The following is a 27,482-nucleotide window of genomic DNA, read 5'->3' on the forward strand; positions in this document are numbered from 1 at the left end:
CACATTTTTTAATAAATATTTTCTTTTTATTTTTGACAAAAACATGTCATATCTCAAAATAAAAGTCAATTAAATGATGATTCTTGCATTTAATGAAGAAGAAATTGCTTGAAATTTGTTATTCACTTCACTGAGAAATGAAATAAAAAAATTGAACACTGAAAAAAAATTTTTTGTTATGTGTCCTTTATTATTTGGTTGGTCTAAAATAGTTTTTTTATTCCATAAAAATAAACATCATTGATTATAGGATATTGTCATTAATCTTCTATTTAAGTGTTTAGGTTGAACGTATTTGTTTCTTATTGGAATCAATTTTTTTGTGTTAGGGTTGTCAAAAAAAAAGTTATTTTTTTAGGTGAAGAAGTTCATTAGAAATCAAGATAACGAAGCTGAAAAAAATATTCAGTTTTCTTTTTTCTTGCAACCTTCTTTTGGGAGATAATAATTACAAAAAAATAAATGTCAACTTTTAATAATCTTGCATATGAAGTATTTCTCATCCCAGAAATAAAACATTTTTGATTATTTAATATGAAAATTTTGACTTTAACTCAGAATAATTTCCGTACTTTTATATTTTGCACAAATATATTTTATACTGTGATAATCACTTTTATCATAAAATAAAGCAAATTCTGATGTGTCGGGAAAGTATCCATTTTCAAAAAATTCAACATATCTGCAAAAATATAAGTGATTATTTTTGAAATCATAATATTTTTCTTTGCTTTGATTTTTCCTTGGTATAATTTCTTTGATGAGGAAACTTTCATACAAAAGGAAAAAACAAGATAATTGTTTCAAGAGACAATGATTGAGATAATAATCATGAAAGTTTAATCTTTGAATATTGCAACAAGTTTTTCCTGTTCATTCCTCAATATTCAATGTTTCAAACTCATAAAAATTTTTTGATAAAGAAAATATCGATACAAAAATAATCTCCCACATGAACAAATAAATACTACGAAATCAACAAAAACGAATAAACAAAATTTTCAACAATTATCAACTTAAAGTTCTTTTTTAATATTAAATTTAAATGTTACATAAAAAATCTTCTTTCTAAGCAAGACTCCTTGGCGCAATTGGTAGCGCGTGAGACTCCAGATCTCAAGGTTGGGGGTTCAATTCCCTCAGGGGTCAAGTTCTTTTTTTCTGTTGCATATTTTTTCATATGAAAATTATTTTTCCTTTATTTTTTGGAAATTTAAACTTACATAAAATTATTAAATGTTACAGAATAATTGCATTTGAACGTTGGGCAAAAGTTATGAGTCGTTTTTTTTATTATTATTATTATTTTTTTTTTTAAGAATATGGGCTTTGAATGAAATTTGAGAATTTTTCATTGATGGAAGAATTGGCAAATGAGTTGAATTTAAAAAAATCATCTAGTGGAAATGAAATTGTCTCAGAGCTTGAAAGGCTAAGTTTGACATTTTATTGAGTTTCTTAACTGGAAAATTAATTTTTATGTTAATTTTCAGAAGCTGAAGCAATGCTTAAAAATGATGTTTGCATCGAACCTTTAACAGGCGATGATATATCTATACTTTCACAATGTTCTAATTCAACCAAAGAGGGTTGGAGAACACATGGACTTGAATTGATTAGTAGAGGTGAAGTTGCTGTTGTTGTCCTTGCTGGAGGGCTTGGCACACGACTTGGATTTGATCACCCAAAAGGATGCTATGGTTTAACATCATTATTTTCAATATTCCTGAATTTTTAACCGTATTTTTTAAATAAATGTTGAGATATTGGTCTTCCATCTCATAGTTCTCTTTTCCAATACATGTGCGAGAAATTACTTCACCTTGAAGAAACAGCGAATTCTCGTTTTTCAATTAATAGCGCAACTATTAATTTGTATGTAATGACAAATAAGTCGAATGCTGCACCCACAAAGTCATTTTTTGAGGAACACAAATTTTTTGGACTTAAATCAAGCCAAATATTTTTTTTCTGCCAAGAAAATATCCCTGTTATTGATTATGAAGGAAATGTGATACAGGAAGAAGGGGGCCATGGCGATGTTATTCGTACACCAAATGGAAATGGTGGAGTATTCAAAGGTCTTGCAGAAAGTGGAGCATTAGATGATATGGACACAAAGCACATTCAATGGATTCACTTTGTTGGAATAGACAACATTATGATCCGTTGTGCAGACCCTGTTTTTATTGGATTATGTGATGAAAAGAAAGTTGATTTAGGAAACAAAGTTGTTAGAAAAGTTTGTTTTATCTTATTTGGAATACTCAAAATTTGCTTTCAATTTTTATTTAAATGATAAAAAATTTTTTAGATGAATCCAACAGAAAGCGTAGGAATATTTTGTTGGAAAACTCCAAAAGAAGAAGCATCCAGCTCTTCGACTCCTTCAGAGCAATCGTCATCGCCTTCACCAAAAGAAGAACAAAAGCCAAAGCGTCGTTATTGTCTTACTGAGTACATAGAAATGACAGACGAAGAAGTTTAATTTATAATAATATCATCTTTAACAAAAATTTCATTTTATTTTACTTTATTAAATTTTTTTTTTACAGAAGCACAGAGTTGATTCAGCAACAGGACGTCTCTCATTTTCTGCAGCCAACATTTTGTCCCATTTGTTCTCCATTCATTTCCTCCACAAGTGCTGTGAGCAGAGAAATCAACTTAAGTTTGCTCCATCTTGTTATATTAAATTTTTCTAATAATTTTTGTTTTTTTAAAAAAACCTTTTTAATATCTTGTCATATCCCACAAATTTGGAATAAAATTGACAAACCTGCTTTTTTACAATTTGATCTGAAAATAAAAACATTTTTTCCCTTTCATAAATGAAATTTAGGTATCATGTTACAAAGAAGGAAAAAGGTTATGTTTGCGAAGGAGTTTCCGTCCCTGGAAAAACATACAAAATGGAAAAATTCATTCCAGATTCATTTGCATTGGCGGATAAAGTGGCAACCGTTGAGGTTTTATTCGAATAATTAAATGCATTAATATTTATTAGTAATATTTTGTGATTATTTTCCATGTTTCAAATCTTATTCCATCGTTTCAGGTCTTAAGAGAAGAAGAATTCTGCCCTGTCAAAAATTCAACTGGATCTGATTCACCTGCTGTTGCAAGGGCAATGCTTCAAAATTTGTGGAATAAATGGATAATTGCTGCTGGTGGAAAAATTGAATTTCCAGAAGAAAGCAAAGAAAAACAAGAAGAATGTTTGTCTTAACTCATATAAAAAGAATTGCTTTTTTATGAATTCTTTTTTCTTATTAAATTATTTGCTTCAGCGATTTGTCTTGTAGAAATCCCTCCACAAGTTTCTTACGATGGTTCAGAGCTTGAAGAATATGTTAAAGGCAAAGTATTTCATCATGGCGATATCATTAGCAAATAATTGCATTAAAAATAATGTGAAATTTATTCATTTTTATCATATCAAGATCAATACAATCCATAACTCTATTCAATAATCATTATTTACTGTTTTTCTCCTTATTTAGAGGATAAATTGAGAAATGCATTCATAAGCATTAATGGAAAATCGCCAATGTACAAAAAAATTGTGGAAATATACCTTTTCTAGCGAATTCGATGGAGGAAATGCATATGATTTTAAACAAATAGGATCTTCCAATAATTTTGAAATATACCCAGCTGCAGATGCGCAAGGTGTGATGACGAACTTTCCCTAATAAATTTGAATTTATCTTCAATTTCTGTATTTTTATAATCAAATTATCCATTTATTCATTTTTCTTCAAAAGGAACCCCTGCATGCACTGGATATCGACTTTGGTGGTGGTTTTCCGTTAGAGGATTTCAGGCGTTAGATGAGAAAATTACGCTAATTGTTAAAAATGTGTCTGCACAAGGAAAAATGTTTCAAACTGGAATGAAACCTCTTTTCAGAATAGGTCATTTTGGACCGTGGGAGCGAATCCCTGCAAATGTTGCAGTTGTATCTGCAGATAATGGAACTTCAATTCATTTTACGTTTTCTTCCTCAACAATCTGTTCAACACTGAACAAACAATTAAGATGGAGCGATACTCTTCAAATGTTTCCCTCATCTTTTGCTAACATCCTTCAGGCGAGCAATTCGCTGAGACCCTTTTCTTCATTTTCTATCCTTCATTTTCTACCATATCCTGCACAACTTTTACCTCAAACAATTCAAACAAATGGATCAAAACAAAAAGCTTCAGAATCAAATGCTGAAACGCAAACGAAAGAACATCCATTTTTATGTGCTGCTCTCCCTTGGCTTGAAAATGTTCCTGACGATCAGCAAGGAATTTTAGTTGAAGAATGCATCAGCGAATGGTGGAGGCGAACACATACCACTCTTTTCCCTCTGCCAGTCCATCAATTAATGTCATTTTATTCAGCATCTGCTCTCAATAAGCTTGGCTTATCGTCACTATCTGCAGACGAAAAGAAACTACACAGGCAGTTATGTCGTTGTCTTTTGGAGGATGAACGAGCATTGTGGGTTGCATGGACAGCTTTGTGGGGAATGAATCATCCAATGGTCATTGCACAACAAACTTCAAATACACACTCATCGTCATCCTCATCATCTTCATCCTCCTCTTCATCTTCCTCCTCAGGAAGCACGAACAGTGCTCCTTCTTCATCGTCTTCGCTTCACCGTCCAGCGTCTTCTCATTCAGTTCGTATCACACCACCTTCAACTACAGCAACTTTTGTGTCAGCTGTCAACAATGCAACAGCAAATCCGCCAATTCTCTCACTGCCAATTCCTCCTCTTCCAGAATCTGTTCTCCCCTCGTCTCTTTCTTCATCATCGTCTTCTCAGTTTCTGCTGCCTCCAAATTACACCATCGTCGTGCCACCAGCTTCTATCCGTCTCGCAAACATAGTTCCTCTTCACATTAACACCCTGTTTGCAAACACAGACGAGCCAATGCCGCCTTTCCTTCAAAGAATACTGACTTCTCCTGTGAAGCCACCTCCACAGCCATCACAATCGTCTTCGAAAGAACCTTCCACACAATCGGCTTCTGCATCATATGAAAACAGCAGCGCAAGCACAAAAGTGAAAACTCCACCAAGTTTGACTCAAGAAACATCACCTTTGAGAACAATCCAGTCGTCTTCATCGTTACCTGCATTGTCGAAACACACAAGTTCCACGTCTTCACTTTCTGTTCTGTCTCCAACTGCTGATCTTCCTCCACAGCTCGCACAGCCATTTGGATTCAGTCGCGGACATCCTCTGTCATTCAACTCAAAGCACCAGAAAGTGATTGACTCGTCTTTGCCAGCTCGCCCTGCCCCGATGCTGCAGCAGATCTCTTCAGGCACATCGCTCTTCCAGGCAATTGCATCTTCCACATCGCCATTCAAAGAACAGCAAGCAGTTTCTTCTCCGTTTAATTCAAGTGCTTCTGTCAATTCTCTAACAAACGGAATTAAACACGTGAGCATGAGCCAGCAACATTCCAGAAAATCTCCGTCTGTCAAACAATGCCGCACAGTGAAACTTGAAGACATCGATATCTACTTTGCCTTTTCATTCCCTTATTCATATGCAGACCTGCAAAGAGACTTGGCGACGCTGGACGAAGTGTTTGCGAAGGATGATGAGGAAACAGAAGATCAACGCGAGAAAACCACAGCAAGTGAAGAAGATTACGAAAATGAAGGAGAAGACGAGGAAGAGTTTCTTGAAGAAGAAGAAATTGACGAAGAAGAGGAGGAAATGGAGATTCTGCGCAGAACAGGAACGAAGAAGGAGTACCACTCAGGAAACGACGACGAGGAATGCAGCAGCGGAGCAGAAGAAGCAGCCGACGAAGAAGACAGCCAGCTTCGAAGAGGAAACGGCAGCGATTCAGAAACAGACGATTCTGATGAACAGTCCAATCAAGACGAAGGATACAGCATCAAAGCAAATAAAGACGAGCAGAAGCGAAAAGGCAGAAGCTACTCTGCTGAACAAAAGGATATCAGAAACATGAAAAAGCGCAGAGCCTTTTCACAGCCACCAACAGCTGACCAGCTAAGCGGGCTTTCTTCGACTCGTCGTGCTTATGGATCGCGACTGACTGAGCAGAAGATGCACAGAAGTCATTCTTTCAGCAAACACACAGCACACAATAGCAGCACAGCATCTCGAAAGAGCTATCATTCGTTTTACTATCATAGAGAGCTTTTGACTCGGTCAGTGGAAGGAAGACGAGTAGATCTACTGACAATCAGCGGATTTAATGGCATTTCACACAAAAGAGAAGAGAATCTCAACTTGACATCTTATTCATCATCCGCTTCAAGCTCGTCTTTGTCTTACTCTTCTTCAACTTTACTTTCCTCTTCTTATTCCACTTTATCTTTATCCACATCGCAATTAATACGTAAACCCCCCATGTCTCGTTCGCAACTCGCTCCTCTCCGTGCGTATCTGTTCCCTTCCAAGCCTGTCTTTTTTGTGTCTGCACGTGTCCATCCAGCAGAGACACCTTCCTCTTTTGTGCTGCTCGGCTTCCTGCGCTTCATCCTCAGCACAACCGATCCGCGTGCTGTGGCATTCAGAAAGGCGTTTGTGATCAAAATTGTTCCGATGATCAATCCCGATGGAGTGTGTGGGGGATACTCCCGCACAGACACGTTGGGGCAGAATCTGAACAGACACTACAGTGGCGAAGGTGAAGAGCACATTCGCAACTGCCCGACGATTCACGGCATCTGCCAGGTGGTGCATCAGATCCACCCAAACGGAAGAGGCGTGCCTGTACACGAAATGCGACCGAAGGACAACACGGGCAATGAATCCACTCAGCCTTCCACATCTTCAGGTTCGAGCAGTTCTTCTCCTGTGCTTCTTCCAGCGAGACACATCGCGTTTTATGTTGATCTGCATGCACATGCAGCCAAAAAGGGCTGCTTCGTGTATGGAATTCGACATGCCCAGAATGAAAAACGACAATCAGCAGCAATCCTGTTCTCGCTGCTTCTCTCTCAAAACTCGTGTTTCTATGACCACAGCGGAGCCTCCTTCTCTGAGAAGATGATGGATGTGGTGGACAAGCGGGGGGAGTCGCGGCAGGGCTGCGGCAGAGTGGGCATCCACAACATGACTGGAATGACACACTCATACACACTCGAATGCAACTACCAGTCGTGCTCTGTGCTGAATGCGATCTCTGGTCTGAAGCGCAGTCAGGTCAGCTGGGAAGGCGTCATCCAGGAAGCAGAAAACAGGCGCCTGGCAATTGAGTGGCTGAGGAACCAGGAAGAAGCTAAAGAAGCACTGAAAAAGAAGACGAAAGGAATGTGTGGCGAAGAGGAGATGCAGACACAGCAAGCTCTTTCGTTCCATTCAGGTGGAATTCCTGGTTTTTACGAAGAAGACGGCTGGAAGCCTTTGGCAAAGTCTGCGAAGGGGTTTTCTAGCCAATCACAAAATTCCTCTTCGAAGTCGTCTTTGGCAGTTGCATCAGAGACGCAGGTGCCAATTCCACCTCCTCTTCCACTTCTTCCTTTTCGAACTGCAAAAGGTGCGAACGACTATCGAATCACACCACGAGAGCTGTCTTCGGTTGGAGCTGCGCTTGCAACATCTGCGCTGGATCTGCTTTCTGCAAACTGCTGGTCACGTGTTGAGCATAGCAAATTTGGGTCACTTAGTACCATGAGAAGCTGGGCAACGCAGCAGGCTCGGGCACTTGGAGCGGAGGGAGAAGTAGAGAAAGAGAAAGAGAAAGAGAAAGAAAAGGAGAAAGAGAAGGAAAGCGAGAAGAAAGTTATAAAAGCTGAAAAAGAAGTTGCACAAACTGTGAAGAAAATTGAATCAGAAAAGCATACTTCTGAAAAAGAGACAAAAGACAAAAATGAAAAACCTAAGTCAGCTGCACAAAAAATGTCGAACGGAGAACAGCATCTGCCTGGAAAGAGTGGAAGTTCCACAACTTCAACAGAAGCAAAAGCAAAAGAAACAGAAAAACCACGCACAACTATTCATGTTGATTCAAAAGCTGATGAACAAAAAGCAACAACTGATAATGTAGAACAGGCGACTCAGGCAACTTCTGCAAAGAAAAAGAAGAAAACAACAAAGACAGCTGTTGAATCAAATCAAAACGAACAAACTGTAAATGATGTGCCTTCACAAACACCGTCATCTTCTGAAGAAGCGAAAGAGGGACAGACACAGGAGCCAGTGCCAAAAGCGAAGGCAAAGCCGAAAAAGACAAAGACGATCAAAATAGACAAAAGCCAAGAAGATACCGAGCAAACAACAAAGTTAAAGAAAACACCTTCTTCAGACAAAGTGACTCATTCTGCAAAATCGACAGATGCAACCGATGTTGCTCAAATGGAACCAAAGGAGAAAGAACAAGCCAAAAACACTTCAACTCAAAAAGCAAAGAAATCAGATGGCATCTCAGATTCATCACAACATCCTTCTCTTTCTGACAAGCATGCCGCAGTTTCTGCATCAAATACTGATTCAACGGGAAATGCCATTCCAAAGGACGATTCAGCAAACAAGACGGTTTCTCCTTCTGAGAATAATGATTCAAGTGACTCGAAGACAGAAAACATTTCTAATCTTTCGACTGATCAGTTAAAGGCAGAAAGCGATCATTCTCCGCAAATGAAAGAAACTTCATCTCAATCTGAAAGCAGTTTACAGACAAAAACAGAAACATCAAGCATTGATATTGCTTCTCCTTCAGACAGCCAAGCAACATCAAACAAAACGCAAAGTGAACCGCAGCTGTCAATCACAAAACCTGAGCCTATTATGAAAGACGGTTCTGTCAGCGATGAGAAAAAAGAAAGCGCAAATTGCACTCCATCTCAAAGCCACATCACACCTTCATCTATCATTCCATCGCCAGCTTCTCCTTTTCCTTACAACTTCTTTCCCGATTCACCTTCATTTTCGCTTTCACCTCAGATTTCTCCATCCATTTCATCTCCATCTCCATCTCCATCTTTATCACATCATTCAACCGGATCAGAGAACAACTTGCAAACACAAACACAAACGCAAACTCGTTCTGCTTCTTTACCTCTCACTTCATCTGAAAATGGAACCGTCAATGAACAATCAACAGAATCAAAGCCAACTCTTCCTGCAGAGAACGAGAAAGAACTTTTGCCTCAAACGAGTGAAAGCAAGTTATCCTCTCCACCTTCATGTTCAATACCCGCACAAATACCTGATAATCCTGAATCGTTAGACACTTTGCCTGATCAGATTAAACAGACACCAAATGATTTGGCTCAAATTGAAAGTTCCTCTCAACTTCAGTCATCGTCAAAGGATGCTTCTTCCACAAAAGAAGAAGAAACAACAAACACTCAGAATTCACACACACAGCATTTAGATCAAAAGGAGACAAATAACACAGACACAAATGCAGACAAGACTCAACTAATTTCAAATGATGGAAAAGGAGATAATACACAAAACAAAGAGGAAGCGTCAACAGTCAATAAAAACGAGCAAAAGATAAACAACAAAAAAGAAGACTCAGAAAGCAATGGAGCACCATCTTCTCCTTCAAAGCAGAAGAAGCCGAAGCAGGCAAACTGGTCTTCTTCCTCGTTGGACACCAGCCGCTCCATCCACTTCCATCAGCGCTCTGCCGATTCTCTTTGGAAATCCAGTGCCTCGCAACAGCATTCCCCATCGATCTCACACAACTCTCTGAAGAACTCGTCATCTGCCTCCTCCTCTTCTGATTCTTCACAGCCGCTGGTTGCTTCTGCATTGATGCTGCTTGGCACCTCGCGGAATCAGCTGTCGTCTGCATCGACGTCCATTCTTGCACTGAGAAACAACACATCCTCAACGGCTGTTGGCGGACCTGCACTTAAAGTCAAACTCAAAACACACTCAAAGTCATCAACTTCTTTCTCATTCTCTTCCTCAGGTAACTCATTATCCTCTTCTTTTAAGCCGAAGACGGCAAAGGCAGATAATAACACAACAGAGGAATTAAAGCACGAGAAGCAATCTGCTATCCAAACAACTGAATCAACTAATTCTCTGTTGACTGAGCAGAGTCAGCTTTCAGAGACAAAAGATGCAACTTGTTCGAGAACAGATTCATCTGACATTCTGAATGAATCAGAGGTCGAAGCATCAAGAGCTTTCAACTCTTATAATAAAGATGATTCAGCACAGAATTCTGAATCTCTGATGAATCGCTCACAGATAGACGCTGCTAAGTCAGAACAAGCATCGCTTCTTCTCACGCCACCTGCTTCAAGCTTATCCACTTTTCATCCAGCAAGCCAGGCAAACGCTGCTACTCCACACAGCATCCAACCATTTGTCAAAAAGCGAAATTTGGACCGATCACCCGAATCGTCCAAAGGCCTCCCTCCAGCACAGAAGTTCTCTCCGCCTGCAACAAGAACTGCATTTGCTCCGCCTGCCCCGTCTTATTCGTCAAAAATGTCGGACGCTCTGAACAAGCAACCCCACAAAAAGACACGCTCACAGCCGCCGCTTCGCATTTCTCTCGAAGTGAGGCGTTCTCCTTCTGATTCGCCCACAAGAAAGGACTTTTTGAAGAACATGTCAATGCCACCTTCTGGAGACGGTGAATGTGTTGATCGGAATCAAGGGAACGAAGATGAAGAAGCAGATTCTGGTGTTCATTCAACATCTGTGGGAAAGGTTATTTCTGATTCAAATGCAAACAACGATCATCAAGATGACAACTCTTCGAACAGCGAACAAGATTCATCAGAACCAGATCTTACATCTTTCACCTCGTCTGTGCATTCTTCTCAGCCACAAACTGGAACATCAGGCCAAACACTCTCAAATGACACAACAGATTCCAATGAAAAAAACTCATCTTATTCGCATCTTCTGCCATTCAAACAGCGCCGGCCAGCAAATCCAGCCCCGCCTGCGAACTATCAACGATTTCCTTTGCGTTCCTCAGACATGCTCAGCTCTTCTTCTCGATCTGTTTCTTCAGATATTCAGACATATGCACAGAATAGTGGATCACAGGGCTCATTGACCATTGCATCTCCAGCAAGTTTAAAAGGAAAGATCAATTTTCACTCAGAAGTTGCCTCACAGCCAAGTGATTACTCACCTTCACCTGAGTCCACTCCTGTTCAGAGCGAAGATTCAACCTGTTCTTCTGATTCGTCACAGCCTGAGCAGAAACATGCTCTTTTATCTTCCCATCAGAACGATGCGACATCACCAAAATCCACTCCACGACAGAGCTCTCAGCCTCCAACGACGCCTGAACAGTCATCTTCTGTTTCTCCTGCTCCGTCTTTGTCGCCTCAAATCACACTCATTAAATCTTCTACTTCCTTTGGCAACTCCAACACGCATTCAAGTGAGCAGAAACATTCATATGAGAAGCGAAAAGCGTCTTTGAGAAAAGAAAACGATCTTGTTGAGAAAGCTAAACTGCGCGAGAAACAGAGAGAGAAAGAGCAGGCCAGGCTGAGCAAGCAGCAGAACAAACAGAAAATGGGGAAAAGCAAACAGTCCGACCAGCTGCAGCAGATGTGGAAGGCGTCTGCCGGCGAAATGATGGACATGTCGCAGCTGCTGGAGTGGACACGGCGCAGAGACCAGCTCAAAATGAAGATCCCATTGGAGTCATCAGCAAGCAATGTATCTTCTCCACAGGCACCACTGTCCCGTCTGCCAGGCTCACAGGGTGCAGAGCAGCTCCACCAACAGATAGGAGTGAAGGAGAAGAAGAAAGCACAAAGGCTGAAGAGATTGACGAATGCGTCATCGAGCAGCGAAACAACAGAAAGAGATGTGACAACAACCGAGCTGAATTCATTTGGCACTGCGATTGCTCCATTCCACGAGACAGGATACACACCGTCGCCTCAGCCACCATCAGTGCTGCTGTCTTCTCAGCCACACCATTCTCCTCCTTTGCTCTATCAGCACTCCAATTCATCGCTCGTTTCATCGGCCTCATCAAAAGCAGAAGACAATTCTCAACTTCCTCAGCTTCCTCAACTTCCTCAAGTTCCTCCACGAAAGCACTCACCCATCTATTCCCCTTCCTTTGTGCCTCCTCCTCCTCCTCCGCATCAGACTACGCGCTCTTCGTCTTCCTCCAATCTCTCCCCCGACCACCGCGCAATCCGCCTCTTTCTGCCGCATTCCTCTCCAACAGACAGCGAGCAGATCATCCACCCTCTTTCTGCCATTTCATCCGCCTCAACTGAACCTGCTGCTTCTTCTCCACAGGCAATTCCACACACACAACAGAATGTTCCCAGTGCTCTATCGGCTTCTGAAGGAACGCATAACACAGAGGCAGTGGCTGTTTCTTCTCTTTCGTCGTCTCCCATCAAATCTTCACCTGCCTCACTTCTTTTTTCGGTTGACTCAGCAACTTTGTTCAAAGAGAAAAAGAAACCAGGCGCAAAGCAGAAAAACAATCGATTGCAAAAAGAAAAAGAACAAGAGATTATGCATGACACGTCTGCTGGCCGGAAAAGGCCGATTCCTCCTTCGCACAGACAGAGCTTGATGCAAAAAAGAGTTTCGTTTGAATCCAATCAACCACATCACAATTCGCATCATGAGGCCACATCATCTGAATCTTCCATTTCATCCACCCTTTCAACTACCTTAGAAAACACTTCAGGCTCCTCACGGTCAGGTGCATCAAACGATGCATCACAAAATCTTTCCTCTTCCCCGCAAACTTCTTCTACTTCTGTTCACCCTTCAAATAGCTATTCAAGCACGCCAAGGGATAGCATTGATTCGACTGCTGCAAAAATGGAAATGTTGTCCTTGTTAGGAGAAAGACAAAGAAAAAATTAATGTAATCCTTTTGTTGCGTTTTTTTGAAATAATTGTGATTTTAATTTTTTATTTTTTGTGAAAATTTAAATATTTTTTGATCAATACCCACAAACAATAATTAGTTATGATCAATTGAAATGAATACAGATGTTCAGAAAGTCGGAATGCCAAGCTCTCAGCAACCGTATTTGGCTTCTGCTGGTGGGCCTGGCGAATCCCGTTTTGTTGTTACTAATCAACTAATTGAATGCGTTTTTTTGGAGTATCCTCAAGTAAAAGAAGCATATGACCGCTTTGTCCCTGACAAGGTGTCTATTTGTTTTTTGTTTCAAAAATAACATATTAAAATTTTGCTTTTACACCAAGATATCTGCGAAAGATTTTTGGAAATCGTTTTTCAAGATGAAAAGAAGTGTATCAACAATGAACGAAGGGCAACCAAAAATGCAGACCCCTGCAGATATTTTAATATCAAAAATTCCAAAAGATCCTTCTGTCATTCTTCAACCTCCTCCGCAGAGGATTGATATTGCTTTAGATTCAATGGCAAATGTGCCATCTGTGGATGGAGTTTCAAAAGCTCCAGACAGAGCATTACAATCATTTGATATTCAGACATCAACACTCAGAGGAACAGCTCTAAAGCCATCTCAAATCGTGGAGCAAGTGAATAGGCACGGAGCTATTGTTCTTCAATCACAATTTGGTGCAACGCCCACAACTACAACTGTAAAATATGATGATGGAACGAGAAAACAGCAATCTCCTTTCAGTTTGGAATCATCTTCAAGGACTTCGTCTTTTTCTTCGCTATCACCTCCATCATCTCTGATGGGATTATCATCTTCACCTCGAGAACAGCAAACAAAGTCATCTCATTTACCAAGTATGAAAGAGCTTTCGGACATGTTGAAAGATGTTGATGTTAGCCTCCATAATTTGGAAGAAAGAGACGATTCAGCTGCTTCATTAGATCCTAATAGTGAAGAGAGTTCTTCGTTAACATCGAATTCTTCTCCCAAAGAAGGAGAGCCTCAAGAACAAAAGAAAGATACACCGTTGTCTGTTGTCAAACCTCTTGCTAAACAGGTCAGCTCATTGTCTTCTGCACTCAATGCCAGCGATCAAATAGATCTTCCTGTCTTTCATTTACGTTCATCTGAAATGCAAAAAGAAATGGTTGCTAGTTCACCTGATGGAAATGAGACTGAGTTGTTCTCGTCTCCTCTGTCTTCTTCTTCTCTTTCTTCATATGCAGATAATCTTTCATCATCAATCGCTTTTCTATCACAGCAGCCCCAAGCTGCATATTCGCCAATGCCGCAGGGTGGCCCAGTGGATGTGTCGGTGTTTGGGGGAATCTCTCGAACGATCGATGCCAATCCGATGCAGTCTGAATTGCTGACTGAGCAATGGTCAAAGAACTTGACGAAATCTTTAGATAACCCAGCAGCCAATGATCCAATGCCGCAATCGAATAATCCATCAATAGAAGCACAAGTGGATGATCTCTTTGGAGACGTCTCTGCGTCTTCTTCGGCTTCTTCTGCAGCAGAATTCCCAGACAGAGTCACTGCTGATGACATAAGCAGGGTGAGAGAGCTGCTCGGCAGCTTTTGGAGCAACTTCCCGTTTCAGAACTTGAATCAGGAGCATTTTGTGCGGATGCGGCTGATGGGCGCGATGGAAGAGATGATGGTGAAGTTGAGTGGAATCGAAGGGAGACTTCTGAAAAAGATGACAGAATTGGAGAAAGAAGCAGCGTTTGCAAAGCAAAAAGTGGGGAGAAGAGGAGAAGAAGATTTGATAGAAATTGAAGAAGATGTGGAAGGCTTGTTTACTTCGACAGATAAGTGGGGAATGAATAATAATGCAAGGAAATGGGGGAGAAGGGGCGGTGCTTCAGGGAGAAATCTGACTCAGGATGTGGTTGAGTTGAATGACGAAGGAGATGATCAGATGGGATTTTCGTTCTATGAGAACGAGAATGCTAACTTTAGAGGGGGATATTATCAAGAAGACGGGCACAGCTATGGTGGGGCAATAAATGTGGAAGAAGAAAAACCTGCAAATTCTGTTGATGAGCTTGCATTTCAGCCAATTCCACCGCCAAACGAGCTTCTACTGCACACAGCAAGACTCGACTGGAACAAGATATCAACAGTTCCCAAAATACCTCAAATCATTTCACCAACATTTGCAGACCCTCTTTTATTATCAGCATCATCCTCCTCTTCCTCATCCTCATCCATTTCACCGCTTTCATTCATTCCGCATTCGTCTCTGCTTCCCTCTGCCTCTTCATCATCATCCAGCTCTCAAGCCTCATCGACAACTCAACTCACACCTCAGACTATCACTTTGCAGCATCGTCTTATTCCTTGCCGCATTCTCCTGCTGCAAATGGGCAGAGCAGTCGGCGTTCTCAGCGCTTTCCTTTCGTCTGACTCATACAGAATCTATCAGCAGCACATTCATGATAAGGACGTTGAAGAGAAAAGAAAAGAGGAAGAGAAGAGGAGAATTGAGATTGAGAAGCAAAAGAAAGAACAAAAAGAGAAAGCATTAGCACGGAGATCAAATGCAAGCTTGTCTCAAGAGACTTACAATGCAGCTATTCCTATGATTTCTGTGTCTTCATCAAATGCTTCTGCTCTTTCGAGTGATTATCCAAATGATCCTCAGGCTATGCCCAGACCCAAACTGTCTCACTCAGCTTCTCCTTCTCCTGTTCCTGCACAGCCTTCGGATCCACCAAGGAAAAAGAAGAAAAAGAGATCTATAAGTAGGAGCAAATCCACAGATCCAGAGGGAGAGTCTTCTGAAGCACTTCTTTCCCAAATTGCCCAGCTTTCAGAAGATGAAATTAGAGCATTATTAGGTCAATAGAATTTTGAATATATTGTTAATTTTTTGCGTTTGAAAAGTTTTATTGATAAAATAAAAATTATCTACTCAGTTTTCCTTTAGTTTGTCTTCATTAAAATAAGTGATTGCTGAAGGTTCAAGAGGAAAAGAAGCAAGAAATAATCCAATGATGGTTGACCCATAATTTTTTAGAAACGGATGAATGAATCATTTGATGATTCCAAGCTGTATGAGGCATTAAAAAAACTTGGAATATTAAGTTTCAGAGGCAAACAATATGAATGCATAAAAGCGATATTAGATGGAAACGATGTATTTGCCCTTTGGCCCACTGGAGCTGGTTTTTCATTTTTTTTATTTAATTTTTTAAAAGTGAGTTATCGATATGCAAATAAATTCATTTGATTCTGTGTGTTATTTGTAATTCTGTATAATTTTCCCAAGGAAAATCACTTGTTTATCAGCTTCCTGCTCTCGTTACAAACAAAATGTCAATTGTTGTTTCTCCGCTGATAGCTTTGATGATAGATCAAGTTAATAATCTTCAGGCACGTGGAGTTGATGCGAATGTAATATGTAGCACAAAGACTCGTTCAGAAAATGCCAAAGTATTCATAAGCTTTTATTAGTACTAATAATTAATTTTTTCAGATTTTTTCGAATCTTAATCAAAGAAAACCTTCCATTTCGGTTCTTTATGTAACCCCTGAAATGGTAGCTACAGATCGATTTCAATCTGTCTTAAAACATCTTGTGGAGAATAATTGTGTGGGGTTATTTGCAATTGACGAGGCTCATATGATCTCTCAATGGGGCCATCAATTTCGTCCAGAATATAGACAACTTGGTATACTTCGTACTTTATATCCGAAGATACCTATTGCTGCCTTGACTGCCACGGCTGTTCCTCAGTTTTGAATATTTTAATTTTTTATTTTTGCTTCATTTTTATTACTGAAACATTAACGAAAATAGGATCCGTGAAGACATCAAAAAGCAGTTAAACATACCAAATGCAATACATTTTATAACAACATTTAACAGACCAAATATGTATCTAACTGCTTTTTTTTTTCTATTATTTTTTTTAACTTTTTTCTTTCAAAGATATTATACTGTAACATACAAAGATTTATTAAAGAATCCAATGGAATATCTTTTTTCGTTTGTGAAAAGAGTGCTTCCGTCATGTATAGGTGCATTACCTGCCTCAGAAACTGCGACTCCTTCAAAATCCCCTTCGACAGAGGCAGCTCATTCAGAATCACCATCTCACAATTCCACTTCATTGCCCACTTCATTTTCAAATTCAAAGCACATTTCAGATTCTTCTTCTCAACTCACTTCACAACAGCAATCAAAAATAGATCCATTTAAACCCGAATCACCAAAATCAATTTCCTCAAAGTTCACAAACTCACCATCATCAAATGCAATCGCAGGGAAAACGTTAGATGCATTTTTCAGCCGTGTTATAAATGAGTCATCTCACCAGGCTCAGTCACTCATAGTATCGATACCCCAAATCGCATCGCCAAAGCTGACTTCAAAGGACAAAAATCCAATTGTGATTGCGGACGACGACAATGAAGACGAAAGTGGAGATGATGATGGATTGATAATGCTACAAAATCCTATGCATTCAGACAAAGCTTCTGAAACTGAAGGTAATTCAGCTCAGCTATCAAATGCGATGTTTGCAGTGCCAAAGGCTTCAACAGATCCTTCAAGCGATTTTTCATTTGATTCGGTGTCTTTCCAATCCTCCAGTGCTTTTTCTTCACTTCATCCACTTCAGCCGTCAATGCAAAGTCATTCGCCATTTCGCCCAGCGTCTGACTTCAGGCCAGCCTCATTTCACACACCTCGCCGCATTTCAACAGACACAAACCCAAACAGCATTTCGCCTTCTCCATCGCCATCTCCCTTTTCTTCACCTTCTCCTTCACCTTCTCCTTCTCCTTCTCGTGGAGCTTCTCGTTCAACAACGCCTTCTTCAGAACAGAAAGAGAACACGCCAACAAGACAGAAGAATCAGTTGCCTCCTTTTTTGATTCCTCCGCCTATTCCTTCGTCTGCGGCACCAACTGACTCTTCGTCGTCTTTCTCGTCTTTGATGAATCTTCCGGAGTCTTTCTTTAGCAAAGGACTGGGAATCGTCTATTGCAGAACAAGAGCTGAATGCGACTCAACAGCTTTTTACCTTCAGACTCAAGGTATTAGCAACTTGATCTTAAATAAATTGACTTATTTTTATCTTTATAATTTTAAACATACAAAAATGTATTGATTTCGAACAAACATATCCTCTTCTATGTTCTATTCTCAGGTGTGCGATGTCTGTCATATCATGCAGGTCTGAGCGACAAAGAGCGTATTTCCATCCAGAATCGGTGGGGGCCTGAGTATCCAGTTATTGTAGGGACAATTGCACTGGGGATGGGAATTGACCAGCCAAACATCCGGTTTGTGGCGCACACGTCGATTCCAGAGAGTCCTGAAAGCTTTTACCAGGAGAGCGGGAGAGGAGGAAGAGATGGGCTTCCGTCGTGGGCGATGTTGATGTACTCGAGAAGCGATGCAGAAAGAATACGATGGATAATCTCAAAGGAAAGCGAGAGGGGAGAAGAGAAGCTGAGGATGAAGTACAAAGAGCAGAATTCAAACAAGAACTCAGAAAGCAGCATCTTCAATGGGATGACAGAGACAGAAAAAGAAAAGGTCAAAGAAAAGATTTTTGGTAAGTCCCGTTCAAAAGTAAGTCAAATGAATGCTTTTTCATCATCATCTTCTTCCTCTTTTTTGAATGAATCTCTGAAGAAGCTGAGGAATGAGACAGAAAACAAACTGGAAAAGCTGACGAAAATGATGGAGATCTGCGAGACAACCGAGTGCAGACGAAGACTTCTTCTGAACTACCTTGGCGAAGAGAAGAAGAAATCAAGCCCAACAAAACCTGTTTCAAACTTGTTTCCCAGTGCGTCCGATCAACAGCCAAAACCTTCTTTGGCAAAGGCTCAGCCGTTGCGTGCGACTTCTCCTTCTTCGTCTCCGATTGCCAGGACAACAAGGCCTCCATTAGGAGTCCCAAGAACCCATTCGCAGACGCTTATTCGTGCTTCGTCTTCTCCTTCTCCTTCCATTTCGACATCGCCCTCACCAACAGCAGTCACACTTGCATCCACACTTGCCTCTCCTTTGTCTCCTGGCCCAACCTCTCCTCCTTTGACAGTGTCTCATCTCTCCAAGCGCAATTCCAGTTCTGTCCAGCTGCATCCACACATCCAATCCAATCCAGCAACACCACAACGAAAGGCATCACGCTCAGCTGATGTTGGCTGTGGCGGGTGCGACTGCTGCTGCTTTCCTGAATATGTTGCTTCTTCGCTGGCTCTGCTCAACAACAGAAATCCCTCTGATCTCGACAGTTATGACGATGATCCGTTTGAGCTGGAGAGGAAGATGAGGAAGAAAGCCAAGAAGTTTAAAAGCAAAGCCTGGAAAAAGAAACTGAAGCATGACAGTTATGACTATGATGATGAGGATGAAGGAGGCGGAGGAGAATACAACGAGTACAAAAAGGACTATAGTGATGACGATAGCGCTGTTGAAGTCAGTTCTGATGAAGACATTCAAAGCAGTTCAGAAGACGAAGGAATGCTGCTGGCAAAGAGGATGCTGATCGGAACCAGCCAGTTCATGAATGATTCTGACAACGAAGGAGTAAGCAACACACAACTGAGCGGAGAGAAAGATGAAGATGGATGCAATGAAGGAAACATGTCTTCGCTTTCAATGGCCCCAACATTTCGGACTGCTTCATCTTTGTCGCACTCTGTTTCGTTCCAAAAGGCTTCATCGCTTAAGTCTTCTTCGTTTTCTACTCGTTTTTCTCCTTCCTCTTCAAAAGCTTCATCAGTTTCTTTTTCTCCCGCTTCTTCATTTCTGCAGACTGCTTCTTCATCTGATTCAAAAGCAAAGCATTCTTCATCTCTGCCGAGTTCAGATTCGATTAAGTCTCTTGCTTCACTTGCATCACTCTCAAGCACAACGCCTCTTGTTCTGTCAACTGGAGATATGGGCTCTGAAGCAACTCTTTTTGATGATGAAATCGAAGAGAAGAAGAAAAACACACAAAAGAAGACTGATTTTTCGCTGCTCCTTTCTGAAGTGTGCGGATCTCCAAAATCCGGTCAAACAACTGGAGGCAGTTCTTCTGCTTCACTTCCTTCTTTTTCCTCACCGACTTGTTTGAGTCAGAACAATAAAGTGAAAAATGAAGCAGCAGGAACCCAATTCAAAAGCAAAGCGTTTTCTTCTCTTCTTTCTCCTTTGTCATCGACTGCACCTCTCAAACACACCAATCATTTTGCACAGCCTTTGTCTGCAACAGCCACAAAATCGCAAGTTGAATCACATTCTGGCTCAACAACTCATTCATCATCGATTAAGTCAGAACTTCCATCTTCTCCTGCAAAAGCTCGCATCGATGAAAAGACTAAAGATGAAGAAGACAAAGAATTGGATGATCTGATGAACTATTTCCAAAAGAAAGAAAGAGAAGATTTTTCAAAGTTCAAAAAGAGAAAGCCGTCTTTACACGACAGAGTGATGAATAATTCGTCATCGTTTCCGAATAATTCTTTCAAAGCATCACCAAATCATTTTTCAAGATTTAAATCGTCATTATCCACAGAAAGTAATCATAGAATTCAAAAACCACAAGGCGATAAGCCAATTCATCCTGTTTCAAAATATCTCGATATCACAAATCACAAGCCAGGATTAATTGGTTCCCCTCCTTCTTCACCTAAAAAACCTTCAATGCGCTCATCATTTTCATTGTTTTCAGCAATAGCCATGTTTGGAGGAAAGCCCACACCTCAACCTCCCCCAAAATAGCAACTGTTTATATTTTTTATTTGTTCTATTTTTGTTTATTTAAAAATTTTGACAAGTTATCAAGTTAAATATTAAAAAATGGGAACAAGATCTCAATAATTCTCTCTTCCTATTGAATATTGGAATGAACAATGTCCAACTCCTTGTCCAACGAATAAAACTTTCTGAAAACGAACAACTTCAGGAGGAAGCTTTGCAAGAACTTCTTGAAAAAACAAATGAATGTAAAACTATTCAAATAGACGAGGAAGGAGTCATTTCACTTTTTGATCTTCTTGGAAAAAATCCGTCAAACACTGATAAAATTCGCAATGTTTTGAACATATTGTGCAATCTTATGGCTAAGCCTGTAGGCAATAGTCCGCTTTCTGATTCAACAAAATTACATATTCAATTTACAATCAACAATGGAGGAATTAACAAGCTTATCGGGCTTCTAGATAGCAAAGATCATTATGTAAAGTTATTTACTCTTTTGATTTTGCAATCAATTTTTTGCGTAAATGGCGAAGCAGTTTCAAGTGGTATTATTGTGGGCCGTGGAATTGCACCTCTTATAGCCATTTTGAAGCAGCCACGCGAAGCTCTTCGTAGTGAAGGACTTCAATTTTTACAATCTCTTTGCAGTGATAATGAGATCCTTCAATCAGCTGCTTGTATGCAAGGGGCGTTTGAAGCATGCTTCTCGTTATTTGTTCAGCTACAAGTGGATGATCCTACAATTCCGTTGATTTTCACACTAATGCAAATATTGCTTCACTCAACTGTTTCAAGACGGTACTTTCGGACAGAGAGTTCAAAACAGTTAACAAATCTTCTTCAAATTCCTCAACACGCTCTTCCTCTTCGCCCTTTTTCTCCAAGAGCAACAATTGTGCGTGAAGCCATTCATTTAGCATTTACTCTTAGCAAAGGAGATATTTCAGAAACCAAAGAATCCAGAAAAGCTTTTCTACAAAGCGGCCTGACAGAGCAGCTTGTGACAAATCTTGTTATTGAAGATCTTCCAATTGCTGTCAGATCTCCACTCATGTATCTCCTTTCAATACTATGCTATCGTCATCCTCAAACGCAAATTCTTATAGCAACTCCTCGTTCAGTTCCACGGCCATCGTCTCCATCTCCTGCATCGAATACGAAACAGTGTGCACAATCACCTCAAAATAGCAAGTTGCCTACTTTTTCTTCCACCTATCTGAGCACCTCTTTTTCACCTATATCATCTTCGTCAGTAGGTCAGCACTCTTCCTCGTCTATGACATTCTCAGCTCCAGAACCGCCAATGCCTCTGAAAGCAGTGTATCCTCAGTCACAGAGCTATCAGTGCGGTATCGACATTGCTGTGCAGCTTCTGACGACGAATCAGTTTGAAGAATGGGAAGCCAACCTGCAGAAAAGAGAGCGTGGGATGATTGAATTGAAGAAAGAACAAGCAGCCACAGAAAAGATGATGAAGACAATTGTGGAAAACGAAGAAGAGAAAGAAAAAACAGAAGAAAAACAAGACAATCCAAGCACATCAAATGCAGACAACACTAAAAATGGAAAAGAAGCAGAAGACAAAGAAGGCAGCGATGAAGAGAAGACGGCACTGTGTTCTTTGGCTCAAGTGCATAGGCTGCAGAAGAATGCTCGTCGTTTGCTGTATTCCTTTATGGAGCACAATTCACTGCTGCAGACAGTTGCATCCACTTTGGTCATCACCCAAGATCTGTCTTTGCCTTCCTCTCAGCCTCATCTTTCTTACTCTCCTTTGTCTTACTCTCCTGCTTCAAGTGAGAATACAAACACAAATTCCGATTCTTCTTCGAAATGCCCTGCTCCCACAATGTCTGTTCTCCCTCTTAACTTCGCTCGCTCTGATTCAACATCATTCTTGAAGACTCCAACGCCCTTTGCCCACACCCCAACACCAAAGGCTTCTACTCCACCTCCTCTTCTTCTTTCCCGCTCTCCTCATTCTTCCTTCTTGTCTCTTGCTGCTGGCTCGTCAGCTTCTATACCTAATTCAATTTCAATGAATACCTTCTCTTCTTCTTCTACTCGTTCAATCTCTCCTCATCTGTCTTCCTCTTCTTTCTCGCAGCTGTCAAATCGCTCGCCTTCTCCCTTCAAAACCGCAGACGCTGCGCACAATCCTCACTCGTTTCTCTTCTCTTCGATTCCACATTCATCTTCCTCTCCAACTTTTTCTTCCTCTCCCACTCCCTCCTCTTCCTCCTGCTCTTCCCATCGCCTTCTTCATTCCTCTCCTCTTTCGCCGTCTGAACTTCCTGTGCCTTCTCCAAGTGCCATATTGATTAGTCATCTGCTCACACTTCACTCAGGAATGCATTCATTTGTCCCTCTCAGCCAGCACTTTCAGCACATTGGAACAATCTTCAGCAAGAATGTCTTATCAGAATTGGGCATAACTCCAAAGGAAGAAGAAGTCATTGTGAGTAAAGATGGTATTCAACCAATTCTCATCACACCTTCCCCTATTAACATGGGAACGCTTACGACTTCTGCTTCGTTTTCTTCTCTTTCTTCGCAATCTCCTTCGAGTTCTCCACTTTCCACGTCTTTTGTCCCTTCTATTCCCATTCCACCAGAAAGCATGTCAGCTAACGACCTGCCAATTGCAACTGTCAACACAAATGTTTCATCAGCCAAAGAATTTGCAGTTTCTCCAAACACTTTTCCTCTCTATGTTTACTGTCGCTCAATGACATATGGCAACTCTGAACAATCGGCTTCTTCGAATGTATCTTCTTCCTCCTCCTCATCATCTTCTTCTTCAATGCCAACAGATTCATCTATCACTCTTCCTCTCTCATCTGCATATTCCTCGTTTCACTTTCTTGCTCGTATGTTTGACTCCACACTTGCACTATGCACTCTTCTGCAGCAGCTCGACGAGAGCTCACGCGAAAGACTGGCAAAAGAGCCTTTCTCATCGACATCGCTGATCCTCACCTATCAGAACAATGGCAATGAAGACTCTAGAGCAGACGATGACAACAAGTCACCAGCCAAATCCAGTGCCGAACATCAAGTGCTTCCTTCTACTTCTCCATCCAGCTACATTCAGAACAGGACTCATGACTCTTCTGGAAGCCATTCGCTCTTATCGCCTCCGATAACTGCCAATTCGACTGTTTCGTGTTGTGTGATTGATCTCTTTGTTGATCTGGCTGCTGAGGTGCTTTCGCTGATCCTTGGAAGACATGCTGCCTATTACTACGATGATTGCACTGCTCCTTTTTCTTCTTCGTCTCTTTTTGTTCCGCTCTGCCTGCCTCTTTTTGTGCTTCTTATTCTCATCCACTTTATCCATAACTCAAAGTTTTGCCTCTCACGTGCTTTGGCTTCTCCGTTCTTCCTTCCTCTTCTGGCTGATTTGGCTTCATGTGCAACTGAATCTCCCTCTTCTTCTATGTCTTTTTCCTCTGCTTCTTCTTCTTCTTCTTCTTTGATTGAGCCATCATCATCATCGTCATTGTCTGCATCTCCTTCTTTGGGCACGTTCACTTCTTCTCTCACAGATTTCAGCCAAGAGCTTGAGCGCATCTCAATAACTGGCCTTCGAATGAGAGAAGCGCAGCCAAAAGGCGCAGAAGACGAGAAAGTCAACAGAAGCGATGGAGACAGCCAGGAAAAGACGATCGAGTCGATCAAGTGGGAGCATCAGAACTCGGCTGAGGTGCTGCGGGAGCTGTTTGACGAGGCAGGGGATGCGCTGCCCAATTGCGAAGAGCGCACGTCCTCTTTGATTGCGCCTCGGCACTCGCTGCAGTCGCTGCTGAAATCAACACTCCGCTTGAACGGCGCACTCATCTGCACACCTGCCTCCTCGCTGTGCGCCCAGAAGTCGGTCTTTGATGACTTTTTGGTTGAGACGAATCCGGAGTCGGCACAAAAAATGTCTTCTTCCTCTTCCTCTTCCTCTCCATCTACCTCTTCTTCTTCTTCTTCTTCTGACACAATCAAAATCCCTCAGTTTCTTCACGATGTGGCGTGTCTGCTTCTTGTAATTATATTTGACCAGACTCCTCCTCCACACTCTTCTCTCACTCCGCTTTTGGCTACTGTCAAACAGGAGGAAATGTCTGCAGTGGTGGCACAATCGTCGGTGGACGAGCTATCTTTTTCCGGCGTCTCGTCTTCTCTTTCTTCTTCTTCTTCTTCCAATTCAGCTGACACTTCTGTTTCATCTTCTCTTCCATCCTCTTCGCAGTCTTCACCTGCATCTTCACCGACTGTTTATGTCAAGCAATTCATCTCCTCATTTCAGATTCGTTCGGAAGAGCACGTTATCTACGGCTCAAATCTCACTCGCACAGCTGAATTGTCTTCATCATCATCTTCTTCTTCATCATCATCATCATCTTCTTCTTCTTCTTCTTCTTCCTTTGGTTCTGGTTCTGATGATAATTCTGGCGCTTCCTCATTCACCATCCCACAAAACAAAGAAACCCTCTTCAACTTTCTACAGCAGCGCTGCGGTGTCAGCACGCTTTCAGATTCTGTTGATCGGTTTAGCTCGTCTTTACTGCTTGTTTCTCAGTCTTCACCGCAGTCTGCTGCTTCTCCACCTCTTTCTTTGTCTCAGCACTCTTCTCCAACATTCCACTCGCCTTCGCCCTTGTCCTTCCCATCCTCACCTACTGCCTCTCCTCTGCTCTCTTCACAGCAGCAGCTGTTTGCTCCTCCAGCTTCACCACATCCTCCCCAGCCTCCTTCATTCACCCTCCTTTCTCTTCTGCAAGGTGCGATTCCTTCTGCTCAGTCGCTGGCTTCTCTTCTTGCTGCACACAAGTCGCTGTTTCAGGAGAGGCTGATGCTGATCTGCTCGAATGCTGGGTGGATGACAGAGACAGAGGAAAAAGCGGAGATGAAAGCTTTGAAGGGCTGTCTGCATGGCGCACTCAGAGACAAATTGAATGAAATGAAAAAAATGCATAGCAAAGAGCAGCACACACCTCAAAATGCAGCAGATGCTGTTTCGAAGATGTCTGATACATCAGACACTGCTGCTGCCAAGCTTGTTACTAATTCTAATAAGCCATCATCGTCGTTATCATTATCATCATCTTCTTCTTCTTCTACTTCAACTTCATCAACTGAAAAAGATGGCTCATCATTTTCTTTTTCTGCTATTTCTCCTTCTTCGTCTTCGGCTTCTTCTGGTGCAAGCTCTGCAGTGTCTTTTACTGCCCCACTTGCACTCGGACAGCTCCAGAAATCGCTTGCAGAGGCTGTGCTGGAAAGAGACAGCCTGCGCCAGGAAGTGCAAAGATTGACTGAAGAAGCGAAGCAAAGGCAAGACATGGACAAAAGCAGTGAAAAGCGTACTGCTGGTAAAGACAATGAAGCATCAGAGGAACTTCAACAAATCAGAGCAGAGTTGAAAGCGCGCGAAAGCGAAGTCAAACAGAAGGAAGAAAAAGTTTGCCAGTTGAATGCGGAAAATGCCCAATTGAAGAAAGAGCTGCAGTTGAAAGAAGCAAAGTTGAAGTCTTTTATAATGATAATGAAGGCCAGCGGAGCAAACATTGAAGAAAATGATATCGAAGCAACGAACAAAAATGAGAAAGGAAACGAGATTTGTGATTCTGAAAATGGCACTTTGAAAAAAGACGATGATGGAAGCAACGAGGTTATTCAAAAAATGTCAGATGATCTCAAAGAAAAAGAAACTACGATCACTTCACTCACTTCACAGCTTAAATCTCTTCAAGATTCGTACGCTTCTCTTCAAAAAGAAAACGAAGAATTAAAGGCGATTATGACTGATCTGGAAGTTTAGCCAATTTGTCATTCGTTATTTGTTTTGTTTTAGTTCCTGCTTTGCGGGCATTCTGTTTATGCAAATATGATAAATTTTCAACTTTTCATAGAAACATTTTTTCCAAAGTTCCCATCAGTAAATTAAGAAACTAAGGTAAGTGGGCAGATAACGACCGGTAAAAAAATTCGATTCATATGTTTTTATTAATTTTTACTATTACTAATGAATGCAATTATGATATTTCTAAAGTGGTTTTCGAATTACAGTGATTCAAAGCTGAGAAAACCTATCTTTAAAATCCAAAAGGAGTATTTAGTTAAAAAACTTCCCCACTTTAAATAAAAAAAACCCTAAACAGTTGATTAAATTTAAAGTTTACATTAACATAACCCTAATAAACACATTGACAAGGGGATAATCTTTATTTCCAATAAAAACCTAATAAAAATAATCTCTGTAATATATGTTAGGGGTTTGATCATTAATTTTTGATAACTCCTGCTTTTTTAATACTAAAAATTTTCAGTTTTTTAACGAATGTTTCTCCTATTTGAGAATTTAAACATCCGTAAATAGGGTTTTCAAGGTCAATAGTTCTTCTTTAACACAATTTTTATACCGGTCGCTTTGAACCCTCTTACCGAAACTAATAGAAATAAAGCAGAAATTAACCACATGGAAATGACAAAGTATGAATCTTATTATTAAATTGCATTTTTTCAAATTACACTGAATTTCATTTTCTCCAATGAAATTATTAAAATCAAAATTTTCAAAATGAAAATACCAAAGAAAAGAATAATCTTTTGTAAAAAAACAATAAATACAAATTTAGGACATAATTTTTTGTTTTATGAATTTTGTTCCACTCAGTTCTTTCAAAGATTTTTTTCGGTTTTTATATTTTCTATTTAATGTTGCACTTCAATGTTGGAATAATAATTAAATAATTGCAGAAAAAGTTTGGAACAAATCATTGAAGTTTTCATTAATGAAAGAATTCTGTCCCATTTTTCATAGTGTGGTCCATAATACAGTCAAAACCGGATATAATCACATCGGGTTTTGCACGACTTTTTGTGACTATATCCGATTGTGATTATAAGCGATGTGACTTAACACAGAAAAAAATGAAATTTG

General features: G+C 40.7%; 5 protein-coding genes across 5 annotated transcripts; all 5 read left to right on the plus strand.

Moving 5' to 3' along the window:
* Positions 1–1,357: 1,357 nt before the first annotated feature.
* MONOS_381 (UDP-N-acetylglucosamine pyrophosphorylase) lies at positions 1,358–3,478 on the plus strand (the record flags this gene model as incomplete). Its single annotated transcript, XM_067873833.1, has 8 exons — positions 1,358–1,436; positions 1,494–1,700; positions 1,764–2,242; positions 2,315–2,482; positions 2,556–2,671; positions 2,843–2,969; positions 3,059–3,218; positions 3,291–3,478. 8 exons carry the CDS (start codon positions 1,358–1,360, stop codon positions 3,395–3,397), a joined length of 1,443 nt encoding a protein of 480 aa, XP_067735920.1. The 3' UTR covers positions 3,398–3,478.
* Positions 3,479–3,536: 58 nt separating this feature from the next.
* Positions 3,537–12,937, plus strand: MONOS_380 (putative cytosolic carboxypeptidase protein 5; the record flags this gene model as incomplete). The annotated part of the gene is made up of 2 exons (XM_067873822.1): positions 3,537–3,672; positions 3,768–12,937. The coding sequence occupies 2 exons, from the start codon at positions 3,537–3,539 to the stop codon at positions 12,815–12,817; spliced, it is 9,186 nt and encodes a 3,061-aa protein (XP_067735921.1). The 3' UTR covers positions 12,818–12,937.
* Positions 12,937–15,755, plus strand: MONOS_379 (uncharacterized protein; the record flags this gene model as incomplete). The annotated part of the gene is made up of 2 exons (XM_067873811.1): positions 12,937–13,107; positions 13,166–15,755. 2 exons carry the CDS (start codon positions 12,937–12,939, stop codon positions 15,686–15,688), a joined length of 2,694 nt encoding a protein of 897 aa, XP_067735922.1. The 3' UTR covers positions 15,689–15,755.
* A 110-nt stretch (positions 15,756–15,865) lies between these two features.
* Positions 15,866–20,569, plus strand: MONOS_378 (ATP-dependent DNA helicase RecQ family protein; the record flags this gene model as incomplete). The annotated part of the gene is made up of 6 exons (XM_067873800.1): positions 15,866–16,007; positions 16,112–16,275; positions 16,319–16,578; positions 16,643–16,720; positions 16,775–17,883; positions 17,997–20,569. 6 exons carry the CDS (start codon positions 15,866–15,868, stop codon positions 20,567–20,569), a joined length of 4,326 nt encoding a protein of 1,441 aa, XP_067735923.1.
* Positions 20,570–20,906: 337 nt separating this feature from the next.
* On the plus strand, positions 20,907–26,443 carry MONOS_377 (General vesicular transport factor p115; the record flags this gene model as incomplete). The annotated part of the gene is made up of 1 exon (XM_067873791.1): positions 20,907–26,443. One exon carries the CDS (start codon positions 20,907–20,909, stop codon positions 26,358–26,360), a length of 5,454 nt encoding a protein of 1,817 aa, XP_067735924.1. The 3' UTR covers positions 26,361–26,443.
* Between the last annotated feature and the right edge of the window lie 1,039 nt (positions 26,444–27,482).

Source organism: Monocercomonoides exilis (genome assembly GCF_001643675.1).
Source record: "Monocercomonoides exilis strain PA203 chromosome Unknown scaffold2-2631571, whole genome shotgun sequence".
Taxonomy (NCBI): Eukaryota; Preaxostyla; order Oxymonadida; family Polymastigidae; genus Monocercomonoides; species Monocercomonoides exilis.